Here is a 20,109-nt window from a genome sequence, read left to right as displayed (position 1 = left end):
GCGATTTCAATTTCCAGTATGAACCTGAAAATAAATAGAGTTTTTCTGAATTAACAGCGCGATTTGCCAAGTAACGAAGCGATGCCCTGTTTGAAAAATATGTCGATGAAAATACAACGAAAATACGTGCAAGAAAACGCCGATATCGCGATCTTCTTCGAGTACGTATCTGCAAGCGCACTTGCGTACCAGAAGCAGATTAAACGTTATCATCCGCTTAGCGATACGGACTATGGATGACATCGAAACGACGTTAACGTCGCAGTATTATATGTAGTTTAAATATAAATGAGTCGACTTATTCGTGGCAGCAGAGAATCCACGCTGTTCCGAAGCGTCTCGATAAAATCGGCGTGGGCAGCTCGTCCGGCGACAACCGCGTGCTTACTCTCGTAGCTTTTACTAGTAACGCGTCTCGCAATTTTTCACGCGACGATCGACGAAGACTCGAATTTGTAATTTGTTCAACAACGATGGAATTTCGCACGAAGATCGCATAAGGAAAGCGCGATAAACTGCATTTCTCAATTTTCGTTCTTCGCGCCTCTGTTTCTTACGGCAGGCGATGTTTAAATTTAGAGTTGCGCCAGTCGGTGCAAAATACGAAGATTAGCCGTACGAATCTTTTTATTCGCGATTTATTCTCTTGCATTCTTGTCAAGGTAAAAAGGAAGCTAACCGAATACGAAATACTATGTTGCAACAATTACCAAAGACACTTGTTGTATCGGTGTGACGTTATCAAAATAAGAAGCTTATTATTATATGGACATTTTGTAGGAGAAGAGGTCTGTTGGACCGTTCGTGGAGAGACGCGATCGCGAGGAAGCGCGCCAACGGGAGTCGCAAATTCCCGTTACGATTACATAATCGATGCCACGAAATGATCGGTCCCTTATTTTGTTTAGGATAATAGAGGTGATTGAACCGATTATAACACTGGAGCGACAGGTCACGATATACATCTTATTCCAACAACTTTGTAAACATAGATAGTTACACTCGGTGGGTGTAGATACAAGTTAAATAGATATTTGATCCAAGGCTGACAAAGCAATCAAGACATTGACTGGCCAACGTATGGAAAACTAGTCAAAGGATGTTGACTGATCTAAAGATGACGAATCAGTGAAGTTCGGTGACAATGCTATCGCAGAGGAAAATTACTACCGGGTGTTGGTCGCTCTACCACTGGTCGCTTACGTATGGAAATGACCGTTGAATATGAAAAAATCCTACCTTCCCAGTTTTTATTTGATGGAGCAATGATCGTAAGGAACGTCCCGATCGAGGGATGGATTTTAGTTTACGCGAGGAGTCACCGGGCGTAACAAGGTCCGAGCGTTGAAAACGAAGGGAAACCGAGTGTTTACGAGCACAGGAAAAGGCGATAGCGTGCTGGAACACGATAGATTATACATCGGGAGGCAAGAGACGTCGTGTGTCGACCCCTTGAGCCATCGAGGTCGAGCTACTCGCTTTCTTTCGTTTGTCAGTTTACCAGCCGAGCTAAATACAATCGCCGGTGGGACCATCAGCCGTGCTTTCGTCGATTTGCAACGAGATACACAACCGTGAAGAGGAGATGAACTTACGGAAGCCGAGGAGAGACTCGGACATTCTTCTGTCCAATATCGCCCACAAAGAGCTGCTCTTCAAGTTCCTCGTAATCGGTGACTATGGTGTCGGTGCGTCCAGGACGTTTTAAAATTCCTTTTTGAAAAATCCGCCGTCGTTTTCCATCCGTTAGTATCGTCGTAGTTTTATTCCAACTTATCGCGATAATACATGCAATTTGACAGAGACGGTCGACCCTCTGTTTCGTAGGTTCTCGCGTCGTGGAAATTTGGTTATTCGATGGTCGTGGTACGTAATGATGATGCTCGCTTTGCAACTGACACAGTTTTGTATGTAAATTCGAACGATCCACTATCCCATGACATTCGGTGTTTCGAGCTCATCGTAACTCGCATAATCCGATTAATGAGAAAAGCGCGTGGATAATAGCGAAAGTAAGTTAAAAATTATCAATGAGAATTACTTCTCGCGAGCTTTGTTCTTCCTCCTTGTCGAGGGAGCCGAAAGTATTTCTGGAATAAAGTTGCTATCTGTTACGCCAGATTTACAATTCCGACCTACGATTTATTGTTTATACGAGTAACAATAGCGAGTATATGCAGCAGTAATGGATGTGTATCGTTCTCGATCGGCAGACACTTTGACTAGAACGTTGTTTAAAGCGAGCGAAACGCGTCAACGAAAAGTACTTCGCGCCGGTCACGTAAAAACACGTCTCCTCCGCATTTCTATTTTCCGCTTAACGGCGGATTTTTTTATTTTTATATAAAATTCTCACACGTGTATTGCGACACATATAATTTGAAAATGCTTTACACGATTTGAAAAAGTACGCGGAAGAAATGTTCGATATTAATTAAAAAAAAAAAAAAAAAAAAAAAGAGAGAAAAGAGATACTTTTATGCGATCAGTACGAAATGTATCAAAGTATTTTAATACGTTTAATGTTAAACGGCAATGTTTCGTAGATGTTGCAAGCTATTTCTTCGGGTCTGTCAAAAGCGCGATGTCTACGAAACGTCGATGCAAAATGCAACGTACACGATCGCTCTTGAGAAAACAGTAACATGACATTTTATGGTGGAAGTTTGAAATTAAAAATGTTAGGAAACGTTGGAATTTTATATCGCTGTTGTTTCTCTTCATGGGAAACCTGTACTCTTGTAGTCTCTCTAGATTAGAATTAAAAGCAAAGGGAAATTTAATATAAACCTCAAGTTGAATACGACTTGAATTCAACTTGAACTCAACTTGAACTTTAGGTATAAATACGCATGATAAATTTATCTGAGACCTACTTTTTCTCACACATCATACACAACCTGCAAGAATATTCTAATTTTATAAAAATTCTAAAATCGTAATTTTCGTGGAATTTACTTTTGTTCCTTCTGTGATCCTTATTTTTTACTTAAAAATTTATTATTGTTTTCCAGGAAAGACGGCATTGGTTAGAAGATACACAGAAGGTAATATAAATATTAGTACATACATTGTTGCGTAAAGTCTGATTACAGAGAAATTTGTGTACGACTTGCAGTTTTCTCTTTTCTTTCTCTCTTCTCAAATTAAAGGAAACTCTCTTTAAGAACGAGTGAAATGCACACTGTGGGTTTAAGGAGTTCGCTAGATTTCGATTCAAAGAAACTACAAATTTGTTTGAAACTACGAACGTCTGAAAATGAAATCGTAGGATAGCGGTAATTAAGAAACTGACTAAAATTGCAGGAGGTTCTGATAAATCATTTTAAATATGTAAAAGCGATGTTTGTATATTCGGATGTTGTATACATTTAATGTAGAATTATACAAGTCAAAATCTAATTATCAAAGTCTATGAATATTGAAGTCATTTTCCGTGCTCTTAATCCGAGCTAGTTAAGCTTCGACATTCTGCGGCTCTTCTTCTCATGCTTCTTTGATTTTTCATCGAATTAATCGCAAGAGAAATATGAAAGAACAATGGGATATGCTCCGTAACGTGTGAAGGTTAACGATGATGTTAGTTATCTTCTCATTATTCTTTCGTATCTCTGTAAATAAGCGTAAATAACGTTCTCATTGAAGTATTCGTTATTTTTAACAAGAAAGAAACGTGTTCCTCCTTAACCGATAATATTGTGAATTGTGCATAAGCTTCGTTATAAGTAATTAGTTGGTTATTAACGATCGAGAATAACGTTGCTCGTTATTATGAAATATCTTCGATTTCTTCTGCTTTGCCTTAATACGTAGATTTGTACGTCAGTATTCTTCAATGATTGATCGATGTTTCTCTTTTTTCAGGAAAGTTTACGTCCAATTATAAGATTACCATAGGCGCCGATTTCGCAATAAAGGCAGTCGACTGGGACCGGTTTACTAAAATTAACTTACAATTATGGTATTGCTTTATCAGTTTGTTTTCCTGCTGGTTATTTCGCGTGTTAATTCGGTAGAATCATCGACACCGTGTAGCATGAAGATACACGAGAAACATATATTGGACGTTTCGTGGATCGAAGTTTAATCATCGTGTATCAGAATTAGTCCTTTTACGATTCAATTTCTTCCTCGTCCGAGAAAGAAAATTAGTTTTCTGTTAATTATTATTAACATAATTTGCTATACATTTTTCAATAATTTTGTAAAGATGTTAATTCGGTAGAATCATCGAAATCGTATAGCATGAAACACACGAGAAACATATATTCGTTGATCGAAGTTAAATCATCGTGTATCAGAATTAGTTCTTTTACGATACAATTTCTTCCTCGTCCGTTTTCTGTTAATTACTACTAACATAAATTGCTATACATTTTTCAATAATTTTGTAAAGATGTTAATTCGATAGAATCATCGAAATTGTATAGCATGAAACACGCGAGAAACATATATTCGTTGATCGAAGTTAAATCATCGTGTACCAGAATTATTCCTTTTACGATTCAATTTCTTCCTCGTCCGTTTTCTGTTAATTACCACTAACATAAATTGCTATACATTTTTCAATAATTTTGTAAAGATGTTAATTCGGTAGAATCATCGAAATCGTATAGCATGAAACACACGAGAAACATATATTCGTTGATCGAAGTTAAATCATCGTGTACCAGAATTAGTCCTTTTACGATTCAATTTCTTCCTCCTCCGTTTTTTGTTAATTATTACTAACATAAATTGCTATATATTTTTCAATAATTTTGTAAAGATGTTAATTCGGTAGAATCATCGAAATCGTATAGCATGAAACACACGAGAAACATATATTCGTTGATCGAAGTTAAATCATCGTGTATCAGAATTAGTCCTTTTACGATTCAATTTCTTCCTCGTCCGTTTTCTGTTAATTACCACTAACATAAATTGCTATACATTTTTCAATAATTTTGTAAAGATGTTAATTCGGTAGAATCATCGAAATCGTATAGCATGAAACACACGAGAAACATATATTCGTTGATCGAAGTTAAATCATCGTGTACCAGAATTAGTCCTTTTACGATTCAATTTCTTCCTCGTTCGAGAAAGAAAATTAATTTTCTGTTAATTATTATTAACATAAATTGCTATATATCTTTTAATAATTTTGTAAAGAAGATACGTTGTATAATATTACAAGTCGAGACCAATTTTACGTATATCTATCGTTAATTAGTAACTTGTAAAAATACAACGACGTGATATAATACTTTTACGATAGTTTTGTGATTGTTTATTAATCGGAAGAAAATCGAGGGAAAGAAATACGACGAATTTAGAAAGATCGGTATTTTCAAACGAAGTTTCTGACCGAGTAATCGAGAGAGATCTATTCTACAAATTCTACAGATAAATAAATATAATTACTATCTCGATGCAGAAAACACATTGTTATCACCGTTGATTTCTATTTTTAGGGATGTCGCTGGCCACGAAAGGTTCGGATACATGACCAGAGTTTATTACAAATATGCGTAAGTAGTTACTGTAATTATTGGAAATTACAAGATACGTGTAATTCGCTAAGAAAATTATTCGTCGCGAGTGCAACAATAATTTCTTTTCTTATTACCTTTATAGCTATATATCCATACGATAAAGTCACACGGATAAAATCATTTAAAAAAGACTATAAACCACAACAACGTCTAGTTCTATCTTAATCGAGGGTTAATTAAATTTTGTCGCAGCATTTGAAGATTTATTTTTAAACGTTAATCCGATTAGGCTATACGGGCTATTTTTAGGCCGATAAAATCGTACGATAATACCGCGATAATTTTGCGTTTAATTTTCAGAGTAGCTGCGGCCTTGGTGTTCGATATTTCGCGAATAGCCACGTTTCAGTCGATCAAAAAATGGTTGAGCGACCTACGGGAAAAAGTCACGCTCCCAGATGGTTCGGAGATACCGGTCGTCCTCTTGGCGAACAAATGTGATATTCCTTGCCCGGTGGTACCCAGCGAACAAATTGCCAAATTCTGCAAAGAGAACAACATCGGTGCCTGGTATGTAACGTCTGCCAAAGAAAATACGAATATCGGTAAGTATGCGACAAATTCTGCATTTCCATTTATTCCTGAGAAATTTCAAAGTGCAAGATCTCGCGAGACCTTTAAAGATACCCGAAGCATCTCCTCATACGCGAAGTTAATTGCTCGTTAATTGGTAGACAAGAATGAACCTCTGTTTCGTTCCATAGACTCGGTCAATTCCATTTCCACTTACTTTGTCTCATTTTGTATTTTACGAAAATGGGAAACCGCACGAACAACCGCGTTTTCATAATTAAACGGAGATGCGACGCTTTTATTAAATAAACCGATTATTAGATAAACCGGCAATTGCTGGTTGCTTCGTTGCTGTACGATTGCGGCAATTAGAAAGGTGGATCGATATGGCAGAGACAGGGACCGAGGAAGGAAAAGGAAATCCTGGCTGAGGAAATTGGAAAAGATAGGAAGGGAAAGGGAGGGAGGAATCTAGACGAGTAGATAAATTAGACGTTTACCTTTTTAGCTAAAGATCGATGATTCGTAAGATTGATCATCGTGAAGATGCAACAGACGATGGACGCGTGTAATAGTCGAGAGTCGGATGGTAGACGGTAGATACGTGGTAGTAAAATAATGGTAAAATTAGGCGATGCGAGCGAGTGGATGGGTGCGCGTGGGTGTTCGTGGGATGCTTAAGCGAGAGTGGCGAGGCGATAGGGAGAATAATTGTAAACGGAATTCCTGTCGTGGCAAGTAGGCTAAAAATAAATCGTACTGCTTAACAAATACTATTTAACAATTGCCATGTTGCTTGTCGTAATATAAATCGCCAGAGCATAGGTAGAGGAAATTTAGCAAGAGGAATTTCTCGTTTGATAATGATACTAATATTTTACTAGCCTAATTTCGTATCTGTGTTTCAGACGTGGCGATGCGTTATCTCGTGGAGAACGTGCTGAAGACCAAAATCGACGTTGATATTCGTGATTCCGTACGATTGCGAGATAATTCTAAGATTCGAAAAAGGAGCGAATGTTGCAAATTATAATCGAGCAATTATAAATAGTTTGCGCGTTGATCGCACCACGATGATGCACGTTCGAGAGACTCGACTTTTCTGTACGATTTTAATTTATCAGCCATGCGTATACTTTAATACGTTTATAACGATTAATCGTAATCCGTAGGTGCATGTCAGTGGACGTTGACATGTTACAGATACTCGTAATAATCCGAAAGTATCAAAATGCTGCAGCGAAATTAAACATATTTGTTTGAAGATACACGTACGATGAATTTCTAGGGCGACGGAGTTTTTATCTCGGCTAATAATTAACAAGTAAAGATAATCCCGAAGAGATTACCAATTTTTTACACGTCGGATAATAGTCTTATTTGCATTCTTTATATGTCGGATAATAGTCTTATTTGCATTTGTTACATGCCGAATAATAGTCTTATGCACAACGATGTGAACGTTCGCAGACATGTATCGCGGAGAGAAATTACGAATATTTATTTTAGAATGCAGAATAGATTTTTAAGGCAGTAGGATCTTTGTTTCCTTTAACGTAACTATCGAGCGGATAATTCCATGCAGCTCAACTTTTTATATTTCTTCGTATTTAACGTTACATCTATCGTTATAAGATAATAATTGCGTATTTTATCTAAAACAAATCTAAAACAAACAGTTTTATTTAAGCGTTTCTATGTACGAGATCAAGGAGTAAGAACAACGAGGAATCGTTTAAATCGATAGATTTATTTAATTTGTACTTTGATAACTCTTTAACATTATTTGCGTTCGTAAATCAATCAGGAGAAATATTATAAATAAATATGAAGCGAACTCGTAACATCGCGAGTTACGAATGTCTTTAAAATTCGCTATTACATTCTCATTGTATTTTTACATCGTGGTAACAAGAATTAACACGTAACATCTATGTACAAACGTATTCACGTGTTACCTTTGGTAAATATTCGACACTCGTTCCAGTGTGCTACAAAATTAAATATACTTGGTATTCCTTGCCAAGTTTTACAATATGCAATTTGTCGGTCGACAAATAACGTATCATTTATTATACTATATTGGCCACGTTTTGCTTTAAACTAATCTAAATAAATCTAACAACAGCACTGCTGTGTGTCTTTAGTTTTCCTCTATTCTCTTAAACCTCTAAACAATTATGTATACCGTTCGCAGATCCCTATTTACATTCTCTCCTCTTTCAACGACCATTTTCTTTCTTTTCTCTTCCTCTACAGTTTACTTATACGCTTAATCGTAGTAAATACAAGTTTTATCATAGCATTTCAGACGCGAAATTCATTTTAGTCATGGACAAAGATTGCAATTACGATATCGTACAAACGTGTACGCTGTTCGACTTTGTTTTCGACTTGTAGCTTTGTTCTTCGATAAAAACGAGCAACCCTTCGATCGTTCGACTAGCCTGTATAAGATCTGCACGAAATATTTATCTTTGTTTTTTAAATTCAGACTTATCTTACGCACTGAGTATATCTTCTCGCTGTTTTTGATCAGCAAGTTAATCGAGTTCCTACTGTATGCGTTTCCATGGATCTTCTCGATCTCCCATCGAAATGGATAATACAAATTTCCGTTACGAAACACTCTGAATACTGACATTTTGTCCTCACGGTTCGATTAATATTCTTCGTACGTTTCGCCTTCTCTGGCCAGTTCAATCGCAGAATCAAGCTTACTCCTCGAAACGCGAGTTGCTCACTGGATTCATAGCAATGGAGACTGTCGACACCATCGTCTTACTGAAGTCCTTCGAATAATCTGAAAAAAGAAACATGGTGCGAATGCGAATCAATTCGTAATGCCGGTTCTCTTTCGAACGCGTGCTTCGACAAACGATGTGTGTCGTCTAGCAGCAAGCGGAAAGCCGTTAACGGAGATAGGAGGGAAAATGAATCGCGAGTATCGTTAGTCCGCTGTAGTTTCTACTCCGCTGTGATTCAAAGAGTTTAGGCTTAGGATAGAAACGTTAACAGGCCACTGGGACGTTTGCTAAATCTACGGAATTAATTGGCGGGAAAACGAACGAGACAGTTGTTGATCTTCCACGTTTCCATACTTTGCTTCGTCTAGCGATTACTATGAAATTATATCGTAGTTTTATATACGTTATGACCTACCAAGTCTACTTATACAAGCTGTTAGTTGATATTTTCCAGAATAACAAGTTACCACAGATATAAAGATGATATTAGGATTTGTAGCGGCACAGGAGTCAAAGAACGACGCGAATCGAGAGTGACTCATGTTGTTGTTTTGCCTCGGAGTATTGACACAGCCTTGACGCATGGAACGTAATGACAAACGAACTCCGGGCAAAATAATGTCGCTCGCGAGCAGAACGGTATCTAACAGTATCTATCAGACAGCAGCCAATCATCGATCAGTTATCCCTTAGAGTGCTATGGGCGCATATACGCGACTGGCGAAAGCTATGGGTGTGGACTAAGGACGCATGTATGCGTTTGTCAATTTTTCCGAACACCTACGCAGAAGTAATGCTATTACGTTTGTGTGAGATAAATATAAACGCATTCCTTGGTAACGGCAGTAAACAAATGCCAATAATGGCTCGTTATAACAGTCGTCTACCGTTTCGCGGACAGTCGCATCTAATTATCAAGAAGAAAATGTATTGTTTGTGTGAAAAGTAAGAGAATGCGGAAAATGCGATGTCGGATTATGTATCGATAATCGTTTTGAAATTTTGCGCACGCAACTGAATTATTAACTTGTGTTATATTTACTAAATTTAATTTTCTAGTTTATTGTTTTCTAGTTTATTACCCAAATTCTAGTTAATTGTAAATTTCAATGTTTATAATAAATAATTAATACCAAAAAATAACGCTCTTGAATCATTTAATCTCGTGCAGAAGAATTACTATAACTTATTACGATTTGCGCTTTGAATAGTCAATCGACAGAGTTCGGTCTAACGAAAAAGTATTCCGTCCACAGCGATCGTCGGCGCTAGCCGTCCGTACATATACATATTTGCATTTTCCATAATAAACGGTGAATTCTTGTTATGGAGTGGTTCAGACAAAAGTACCGATACGCGACGGTACGACATAGCAATATTACATCTTCTTTTTATAAGTGTTGAAAATAACAACGTGAGTTCTCGCTCGCCATCTACATGCTGACGGCTAGTTACAAAAGGAGTAACTAGAAGTTATTACTAGACACGGTCGATAGACCTGATCGATAGTTTTAAGGCTTCTCTTGTTTTTCTTTCATTCGTTCGTGTTCCTTCCAAGTGTGTGCAATAAAGGTTTTTCTGCTCCGAGAAGTGTGGATTTATTATCCAGATAATATAATAATAACTAACGCGATCCTACCTCCAAAATATAAAATAACAACAATAAGATTACATTTGTAACTTAAATTTAAGCCGCTGTAGAGTGGTGCTTATGTACGATATTGTTTTTTTTCCTTTTCTGTCCTGAAAACCTGGTCCAAAAATAGGACAGGGTAATAGGCCGCGAGTATTCAGCACTCTAAGGGTTATCAGTTCTAACAGTATAACAGTATCTAACAGTATTTAACAGTATCTTCGAGTATGTACCGAGTTACGCGACGAGCATTAAAGAGTATTTATTCGCGATTTTATTTTGCGATTTATACTTTGTATTAACGACCCACGTATACAGGCTGTACAGTAATTTATTATTTTAAATATATTCGACGGTTTCAAGAACGAGCAATCTCATACTTTAAATCTCACGTACCAACCATCCTCTACGCATAAACCTCGACAGATTCTTTTAACGTGTGCAAAGAGAATTCAAAGTTGAATAGAATTCTATTATACGGAGAGCTTTTGTAATCGTTTGGAAGAGATCGGTTGGCTTTAGAAACTCTAGCAATTTTAAATCGCTCGATTAGAATTTCCGAAGCAATCTTTTTACAGAAGTGGAATCGATATTAAAGCGTAATTGTTAGCGGCTGAAACTTAATTGTCAGGATATAAAGCGTAATAAAATGTAATTATTTCGTTAATATTTAGCGGCCATACGAGACGAAGATGAGGTGACAAAGATGACAAAATACGAGATGAAAAATGAAAGACGTGTGCATGCACGCGTGACCAATTGCGATCTTAGAAAGCAGCGAATTGTGCCCTTGACTTACGAAGTGAGCGAAGTGTGGTCGCTTAGCTCGCGTTCGGTCAGAGCTTGGTGAGCGTTACCACGCGACGGTGCTCGAAGTTACCTTGGCCGTAGTCCTGCTGTTGATGATGACCAGGCGCGCTGCTCCCATAGGGTGACAGACTCGCCCTTATCCGCGAACATCCTATCACGCCAGCGTACGCTTGTCTGTATTGCTTGTTCATGATCACGTAAATGATCGGGTTCACGCAGGAGGCAAAGTAGAGGAGCAGGTAGCCCAAAACGTGAAATTCTATGACAAGAAACAGGATGTAACATACAATGGTTTACGGACGATCGCGCTTTGTTGCCAGGTGAAAAAACAAATTGGAAATCGTTGTAATTAAATCGTCTTGTAATAAGCTCGAAACAATCCAATCAATTGTCTGAACTGCGGACAGTCTGTACGACGTATAGAGCTTATCCCTCAGACTAATCCTAAAATATCGCGTTTGGTTGTCCCAGAGGTGTCTTTCTCTTACGAACGTGTCTTTTGCAACAATTTTGCATCTTTGTACAAACATGAAACCTAATTTGCCGTCAAATGTTGTGCTCTTTATCTTAGTAAGACAAAATGGATCATGTATAATTCAATAAAATAATATAAATGAAATATAATATCGGTCGTAATATCAGAGTTTGTTTTGATTTTGAAACAATTGTTTTCAAGCTGAGAAACGTTGCCAGAAGTATCTTTAAATAGGCTCGTTGACTTTTAATAAAATATTCAAATATTAGTTGAAACCATACAGAATGAGAAATTCCTTGCATCGTAGCAGGCAATCGAAGAACAAGTCTGCTTGATCCGAGTGCTTATTCGCAGTATTATACATTCTAGCAACTATATCAGTGTGACGTGATAAAGGCACGTGTTCGATAGAGCGGGAGGACACCATAGAGTTGACCAAGTTTAAGGAACGATGGCTATTGATTTTATTATTTTTCATATCGCAAAGGTAGGACAATTTTACTAATGGCTCTACGCTGTTCTAAAGGTTTTATATTAATACACAGTCGTTGGTACGTTAATGTATTGATGGTAAATAGGTAGATTCATGAGATATATTACCTGGATATCTAACTTCGGCGTCGAAGACTTTAACGATGGTAATTGGAAGGTAACAGGCGACGAAACTGAGGAAAATGGCTAGTACCATTTTCGTGATTCGCCATTCGCTACGTCTCTGTTTGATCTCTCTGGTATCCCTGCCGGGTGTATGCGGCGATTTTATCGTCGGAGACGCGTGCTTTCGCATTCTTGTCTCGGATCTACGAACCAGGAGAGACATTTCAACGTACGTCTGTATATATTTCGTGAAATATATTTCGAGCATTTGCGATACGAATCGAGTCATCGAGAACGTATGAGATATTTTTGAAAATACTTTCTTAATTTATAAATACAGAAGCAAATAAGTCTACCTGTGTACGACCCAAAATATCTTAGTGTAACATCCAACGATTATTACGCAGGGTATCACGAAACCCACCACGAAAAGAAAGGTTTTCGATGAGTAGCCTTTGCTGTCCTTTACGATGGAGCAAGTTTCTAAATTCGGATCGTAGTCGATTCTACCTAAAACGTAAAAGACCAAATAACAGAAAATAAAACACTGCTGCTCCTCGAGTTGGCGCGAACCGTGATGCATTTTATGTCTTACCCCAAATTCCTAAGAGGGTGGGCACCTGCATCCCATAGGAGAACAACCAACAGAATACGATCATAAAAGCGATCCAATATTTCTTGTAAACTTTGCTGTATAATCCGTGGTGGGCTATCATGATGTATCTAAAATTACCGTAATATCGTAATTGATCTTGCGAGATACATTTTTTCACGAAGTGGTTCTCCGTTATAAATTCTTTCCCCAGTAAAAATAAAGCCGGAGATTCGCCGGAAAATCAGGCTGCAAGTTTAGCCATGTTATACTAGATCACGCTATGTTGTACTATGCCGTAGAATTTATACGATATTTTCTATCCGTACAGTCACTGTGTAAAAATGTCTGACTAGATCATTTTTTCGTTGTATATTCGATGGCCAAAGAAATTTTAAACGCGAGTGAGACACGTAAAAGAAGATTGTACGATACAGTGGAATCGTGACACCCGTGTCTCCTTGTTGTGCTAATGAAATTTTCATTTCAGGTTGCTTTGTATAGTACGCGCAGTATGGCTACTAATAAAAATGTTCTATACGGTAAGCGTACGAATACTTCCGTATGTATCGCAGCAAATATTTGTAAACTTAGCGCAATGTAGCGTAGCTTGGCTTATCTTTCAGCTGAACCATCGGCTAAAGTACATAATACATACCTGTTGATAGTAATGGCTGCAACGGAGAGGAGACTCACGCCAACGTTTCCATACCTCAAGAAAGGCACGAGAACGCAGAGAAACCGTATATTTACCCAACTTGCATCGATGAATCTGATGGAATCGAACGGAAGTACAAGAAGGCAGAATACGAAGTCTGCCACGCAGAGGCTAGAAGAATCAATGAAATTCGAATTTATTGCGACGCGTTGATTTTATAGCAGAAAAAAACAACGAGTCTTTCGATCAGACACCTCCTTTTCGAATCTTGACTTTGTTCGTAAATAGCGAAATGATATTTGTATCTTAATCACGATCTAATTACGATTTAATTACGACTTTCAAAATGTAATTCTCTATGTTTGTATACCTTATAATGAAGGCTGCAGCTACGTTGCGAACTTTGGGATACTTGCACAGAGCAATGATCGTCAATAAATTTCCAGCGAGTCCAGTTATCATAATCAGTATCGCGACCACAGCTGCGAACGTCTGCAGCGGTTTAGGGAATCTGTACGTAAAACGATATAATTTGAAAATTCCCTAGTTTCAAATAGAGCGTTCTTCTTGATTAAGATCCTTTTATCGATCAATTTTTCGTATGTTCAAGAAATGTTGATTTCTACTTTTACGAGTATCGATAACATTCGCAATTACCTCGATACTTCGCCGTCAATTATCGCACTTTCCGTGTTATTCTCGGAAGCGCGTAATAACCATGTGGCCAAGTTATCCATTTTGAAAGGAATTTCGTCTGGTTTCCTGCGGTTCACTCGATTCTAAGCACCTTCGTGGCCTGAAAGGAACAGCGGTAAATAAAATAACGCTTAAGTCTTCTAATTAATAATAAGTCTTCTAATTTTAAATAATTCCACGTAGATATAATATTCTGTGATAAACGATAGTGAAGACTAATATCGTTATATTAGTCAGTTAGCTGTTGCGATCTCTTTGAAAAGCGAGTACCTAAAACGCGTGGCGAAAAATAGGCAAGGACGAGTATACTCGTCAAGCACGGAGTATGCGTGGTTGCTGGAACAAGGAATTGAGTTGTAAACGAGATGACTGTTTTATCTTGTAATTTTATTACCGACAGGGTACGTCGTGACACAAAATATTCGCATTTCTTCGTGACGAGTATACTCGTCGGAAACAGCTAACTGTTTGATAAGAGAAGATCAACAAAGCGAAACGAATACTGCTCTGTGTTTAATATCGCTGCTTGTAACAGGTATCGAGGTAACAATATTATTAGAACGATTCAGCAACATTTAATATCAGATCGTCGCGAGTAATAAATGTTGACATGCGACAAGGTCTTGCTTCGGTCATTTTTCAGTTATATAACATTCCAGATATATTTCGTTTGATCTATTATTTCTTTCGTTAGTTTGCCAACGTTCTACTGACTTTTAACGCAATTACGTTCGACCTGTCTCTCGCGCGTAACGCGTATGCATAGATTTTTCTTAAAAACGAAGAACGATTCCGAAATGGCAAAAACGCTGTACTCTTACTCTAATAATTTAAATCGTATTTTTAAACTAAATTTGAAACTAAATTTAAAAGACTAAAATCCGAGACGAGGAACTCGTAAGACTATAAACAGATACACGTAGAGTGAGTGTGAACAATATTCATAGAGTAACCGAAAAAATTGTGTACATCTTCTCAGAGATATCCAGAATTTCATAAATCAGAAAAATGATTTTTCGATGTTAAAATGAAACGTTCGAACTATTGATCGGAACGTTCATTGATTCCGCTGATTCGCGATCTCGACGAGTCTAATTATAAATGATTTACGATTAGCCCTAGTCTATGTGTAATTAGTTGATACATTCGTAAATAATTCTATCGTGAATTATAAATATTCGAGACTGTGTTTCCTCTCGCACAATCGTATCTCAGAAAAATCGTAAAGTTAGTCAATGGAACTCGGAAGTTGTGTCACGAAACGTATCGAGAATAATAACAATAGTAAAAAGATAAAAGACATTTGTAAGGGAATACATTTGTTCATTGAATTTTACAGGCCTGTGAATTTACGCGTTATAAACACAGGGCGACGTGAATTCCCACGAAGAGGAAACCGCGACCTAAACTTGCAAAGTGATGCATTATGCGTGACGTAAAGAGGAAGTTGGGTCGTTGCTTTGAAACAATCTAAACCGAATCGAAACACATTCAATAAAACAGTCTGATTCGATCTGGAATTACTTACGCAACTGTAGCGTTGGAAATTGTTCGATCGATCAATAATTTTAGGCGTCGTAAAAGTTCCGAATAATTCTGTCGTCGTGATTTGCACGCCATCGATCGTCTAAACGCTGCAAGTCTTGTAGAGAACAAAAAAAAAAAAAAAAAAAAAAAAAGAAGAACTCGCAAGAACAACAAGATTTTGCTGCGAAAAATATTTATCTCGCGCGTAGTTTAATCTTTCACGAAAGTTCGAAATATACGCTACATGACGAATATAGATAATAGAATAATAATTATATCAAATAAAGAAATATACATATTTACACTTCGTTAAACAATAAATTTGAAATCTGAAAGTTACAGTGGAACGACGAATATCAACGCGATCAAGCTGAATCGCAAACGAATACTGATTAGGCCAAGAGATACGAAATTTACGTGTATGTAAATGTTGATATTTCTTATCGGTGGATGATGTTACAATGATGTAATATAATACGATACAGAGTATTATTCTGAATTTAGTATGGCTTCTACTCATCCGCTAATTACGTACTCTTAAGCTAACTGGGTAAACACTAGTCGATTCATCGTCTGGACGATAATTCCTCTATTTTAGTCTTCGTTCTGTCAAAAATAAATCGTATTGTTCTCATATTCGCGACCATTAAATATCCAACAGAAATCGATTCGTCTTTGACTAGTAATTCTTCATTTTATTTAATTGCTGGCCAAATCAATTTCATTTTAATTCTTCGATGTTTCCTGATTTAAGAAACGACTCGATCAACAAGCTAACCTCGCTGCGCTCTTTCGGTAATTATCGACCCGATCGTATTTTTCTCGTATCGAACGGCATCTCGCGTTTGAATGGAATACGAAAGAATACTATTACCGGCACATGTGTACTTTTCATTCCTATTTTACTATGAAACATTTTCTCCGAAACATCAGAAGCATTTTCGTTTGTCGAAATAAGCACGTAAGATCGAAGCGTAGAAAATCAACGACAATAGCACGATCAAGGTAAAGATAAACGTTTCTCCCTTTTGTTTCCAACGATGGCAAATTATCTTTCAACGATCGTCAGAATAAAGGAACTCTGGTGTTTCTAGAACTAATCGTTACGGATAATCTACGATCGTTTAGGTAGCTGTATGATACAAATGGAAGGAACGTCGATGATAAAACGTGACCGAACTAGTGTGTTATTATTTATGAGCAGACTGGAAGATTGTCTTTATCCGACGGAAGTAGGTCATCTGGAGGATTTACGAAGGACGATATAAGGCGATTGCGAACAGCGTCATCCTAATTAATTCTTCCCTCTGCGAGATATTATTAACGTTAAAGGAGAAACGCTATATCCAAATTGCATCGAAATTATGAATTATTCATATTGGCAAGGAATTTCTACAATACGATATCTATCTTTAACACATCGTCAGTGGCGTATGAAAGGTTCGTATCTCACCGCAATACACGTTTTCCTGGTATATCTTTTTTCTTATCTATTTATCCTCGTTTGTCATTTGCGGTCTGTAATTCGACTTATAATAATTTATATTCACTGTAAGGTCGTTTTTATCGCATCCTGTTATGTTTGACGTGCTGCGTGGCGTTTCACTGTAAAGATTCGTTCTATGATTTAACTCGAACTGGATGAGTGTTCCACCAATCATCCAATATATTTGCAATTTATTTTTTCCGACGATGAACGCTCCATTAAAAAAGAAAAAGACATTTTTCGGAAGAAAAATATCGTCGACGATGATCCACAATTTTTGTAAAAGACGAGTGATTTACTTGCTGGAATTCATCGTTGCAAGAATACGATGTGAAGGATTAGAATTGGAATTTAGAATTAGAATTAGAATTGCGATTAGAATCAGAATTACAATAGTTTCGAAGGAAACGACAGAGATATCGATAAATAAGCTATACGATGTGTTCAAGCTACGCTGGATTTAGTAAACTAGGGTCAAGCTGCGGTGCATTAACCTCGATTGAGATTAATTAAGGGAAATTAACGGACACCCGGTACTAGGCGTCCCCCGTAACAAAAAACTCGTCAAAACTGATGGCAGACATGGGAACCGACGGGTGATGTCGTTGTCTCGTTGTCCTATCTCTTCTCTCCACACCGAACCTTTTGTTATCTCTTTGTGCTGGTTACGTTCAACTAAATACATCGATTTCGGCCCACAGTCTACTGCAACATTTTTTATTCGAACGTGTCTTTTCGAGTGGTGTGACAGATTGCCGAAGGTCGGGAAATGAGGGTATTTTTTCGCGGAAGCGAACGCTTTTCAAAGTTCGTTCTTACGAACATTTGACCGACGATGGTGGGAAATGTAGAAATCTGCGTAAAATCGCGATCGTACGGAGCGATAAGCAAACGGTAAACCACAAATGCCAATTTTTCCGCTCGTCGCTTTCTGTAGGACGATATAGAAAAATAAAAAATTATCCAAACTCGTGTCAATATTCACACTCGCCACTCAAAGTAGCTTGAGAGTATGAAATTTGATAAAAGATATATTCGGTCAACGAGTAGACCGAAATTTTACTTTTTAAAAAAGTTATTTGACAAAAGTCTTACGACAACTTTCATTTGCAACGATTCAAGATGTTGTTGTATGAATTTCATCGTTGAATTTTATTCTTCGCAAGACTGTACGATCTAGGGGTTGATCTTTCGAAAAAATTTGTCTCGCTTCTCGAATACTTTCGTAGTTACAAGCGAGCGCGTAAAGTTGACTGACGCGTTGTTGCGTCACGTCGAAAGGGGAAATCGCCTCTTCTTCTCAGTCTCATCTGCTAGATATTCCGCGCGTAGAGAAACTTGGCGTTGTCGTCGCGTTCCCAGGCTACCGGACGGTCGATGGTATTTCTCGTGTTTCAGCGTGGTACACCTTGACGCGTGACAAAACCGCGTAGAAGACGACACGTCCCTCGTCTTCCATAGAATCCGACTGGCGATCGACTGACGTCACCGAATGATTTCCGAGTTAATCACGCGGCGAATGGCAATGAATGAGTCAAGTTGAGTCACGGTGAAAGTATCTAGAGGTGTCAAGAGGCCGACGAGTCGCGGACCATCGGCACGCATACTGCGCTCATGCAAATCGACTGATTATCTTGTTTATCGACAATGTACTTTTACCTAGGACGATGACTGCCTCCATTCATGGGCAAGAACGACCGTCACATTGGATTTGCAATGACTAAAGCGTAGGTGTGAATAAGATACCACTTATCGTTAGATATACACAGGCTGGCGAGTAAGTTATTTGAAGTGAACTCGTAGACACCTTGCGCGAACTTTGTATCTATATTATTCGTGAAATTCATGAAATTCATTTTTCAGGATATACAGGGCGCGGTTGAACAACACGTTCTATTGGGTTGGCAACTAAGTGAGTGACATTAGATGGTAATGACAAAATCTGCAATCGCTTACTTGCCAACACAATATAAACCATGTCGCGGTAAAATCGTGCAACTGCGATTAACAGTCCCTTCGGCCGCGTAGAGGCGAGCGTCGCTCCTTTGATTCCATCAGGCCCCTTTCTGTGACGACCGTCACCTCCGCGTACAGTAGCTCCAGAAAGTTTTCCAACGCTTTTCCAACCACACCACGGAACATTATTTCTATTCTTTTTTATTTTTTATTTTTAATTTGTGCTTTGCAATTTGTCCAGCTGGACGTTTGGTAAATTTGTCTAACTTTATTACTAAATAATTATTAAATAACACGTGGATGGCTACGATCAGCGGGAAAGCATCTTCCAGTTTGTCCATTTTATTTGCTTAGCGAGGTCGATGGGTTGTTTTCTCTTTAGTATTTTTCTTATGTGGGTTTTATGGAAAATTACGTTACATTTCATTAAAATTACATTACATTTCGTCAACGTTATCGTAACGAGACTGTCGCAGTAAAGTTTGCGATCGATTCAAAGAAGTTGCAGGAGTATTTTCGCAGCGATTTTAACGTACAATTATCGATTTGACGATGGTCTCGCTAAGAAGAAGACAAAACTATTGAAACGATCACTTTTCTGACCCAAAATTTCAATTTATTCGAGCACACGTTAACAACAATTGACGGATTCCTCGAACATCTATGGGTCTCGTACCATAGTCTTTGGTAATTCGTATAGTTTGTTCGACAGAGACTGCACAGAATTACGTTCCTTTTTGGGACCGTTTTTCGAATGCCACCAATGCTTCGACACATCTCACCATTGCCACTTTCGTTTGCCGCTTCCATATGTATAAAACAGCGCTTATTATCGTCTTTAATTATCATCTTCAATTTTGTCAAACCATTTCACAACATCGG

At 37.8% G+C, this 20,109-nt stretch overlaps 3 protein-coding genes and 1 long non-coding RNA gene across 5 annotated transcripts in view; 2 read left to right on the top strand and 2 right to left on the bottom strand.

Moving 5' to 3' along the window:
• The first annotated feature begins 235 nt into the window (after positions 1-235).
• Positions 236-8,180, top strand: LOC126926177 (ras-related protein Rab-38-like). The gene is made up of 6 exons (XM_050742320.1): positions 236-1,688; positions 3,015-3,047; positions 3,865-3,961; positions 5,457-5,513; positions 5,838-6,082; positions 6,959-8,180. The coding sequence occupies exons 1-6, from the start codon at positions 1,586-1,588 to the stop codon at positions 7,081-7,083; spliced, it is 660 nt and encodes a 219-aa protein (XP_050598277.1). The 5' UTR covers positions 236-1,585; the 3' UTR covers positions 7,084-8,180.
• Positions 5,906-6,828, bottom strand: LOC126926264 (uncharacterized). Its single transcript, XR_007714454.1, has 2 exons — positions 6,551-6,828; positions 5,906-6,020 (listed from the first exon to the last, which is right to left on the bottom strand). It is a non-coding gene; the product is annotated as an uncharacterized LOC126926264 (long non-coding RNA).
• Positions 7,782-14,358, bottom strand: LOC126926089 (G-protein coupled receptor moody). Of its 2 annotated transcripts, none has more exons than XM_050742224.1 (8): positions 14,220-14,358; positions 13,933-14,073; positions 13,563-13,733; positions 12,908-13,035; positions 12,669-12,822; positions 12,316-12,515; positions 11,230-11,499; positions 7,782-8,853 (listed from the first exon to the last, which is right to left on the bottom strand). In XM_050742224.1, the coding sequence occupies exons 1-7, from the start codon at positions 14,297-14,299 to the stop codon at positions 11,267-11,269; spliced, it is 1,107 nt and encodes a 368-aa protein (XP_050598181.1). In that variant the 5' UTR covers positions 14,300-14,358; the 3' UTR covers positions 7,782-8,853; positions 11,230-11,266. The 2 variants fall into 2 exon arrangements, with proteins under 2 accessions (XP_050598181.1, XP_050598178.1); XM_050742221.1 differs by having other exon boundaries at positions 11,311-11,499.
• LOC126926005 (G-protein coupled receptor moody) overlaps positions 14,237-20,109 on the top strand; it is a 28,850-nt gene continuing 22,977 nt past the window's right edge. Inside the window, exon 1 of the mRNA XM_050742071.1 lies at positions 14,237-14,373. The gene's annotated coding sequence lies outside the window, so the exon portion shown is untranslated. The remainder of the gene's footprint in view (positions 14,374-20,109) is intronic.

This window comes from Bombus affinis, chromosome 2 (genome assembly GCF_024516045.1).
Source record: "Bombus affinis isolate iyBomAffi1 chromosome 2, iyBomAffi1.2, whole genome shotgun sequence".
Taxonomy (NCBI): domain Eukaryota; kingdom Metazoa; phylum Arthropoda; class Insecta; order Hymenoptera; family Apidae; genus Bombus; species Bombus affinis.
This window is presented reverse-complemented; position numbering and strand designations above follow the sequence as displayed.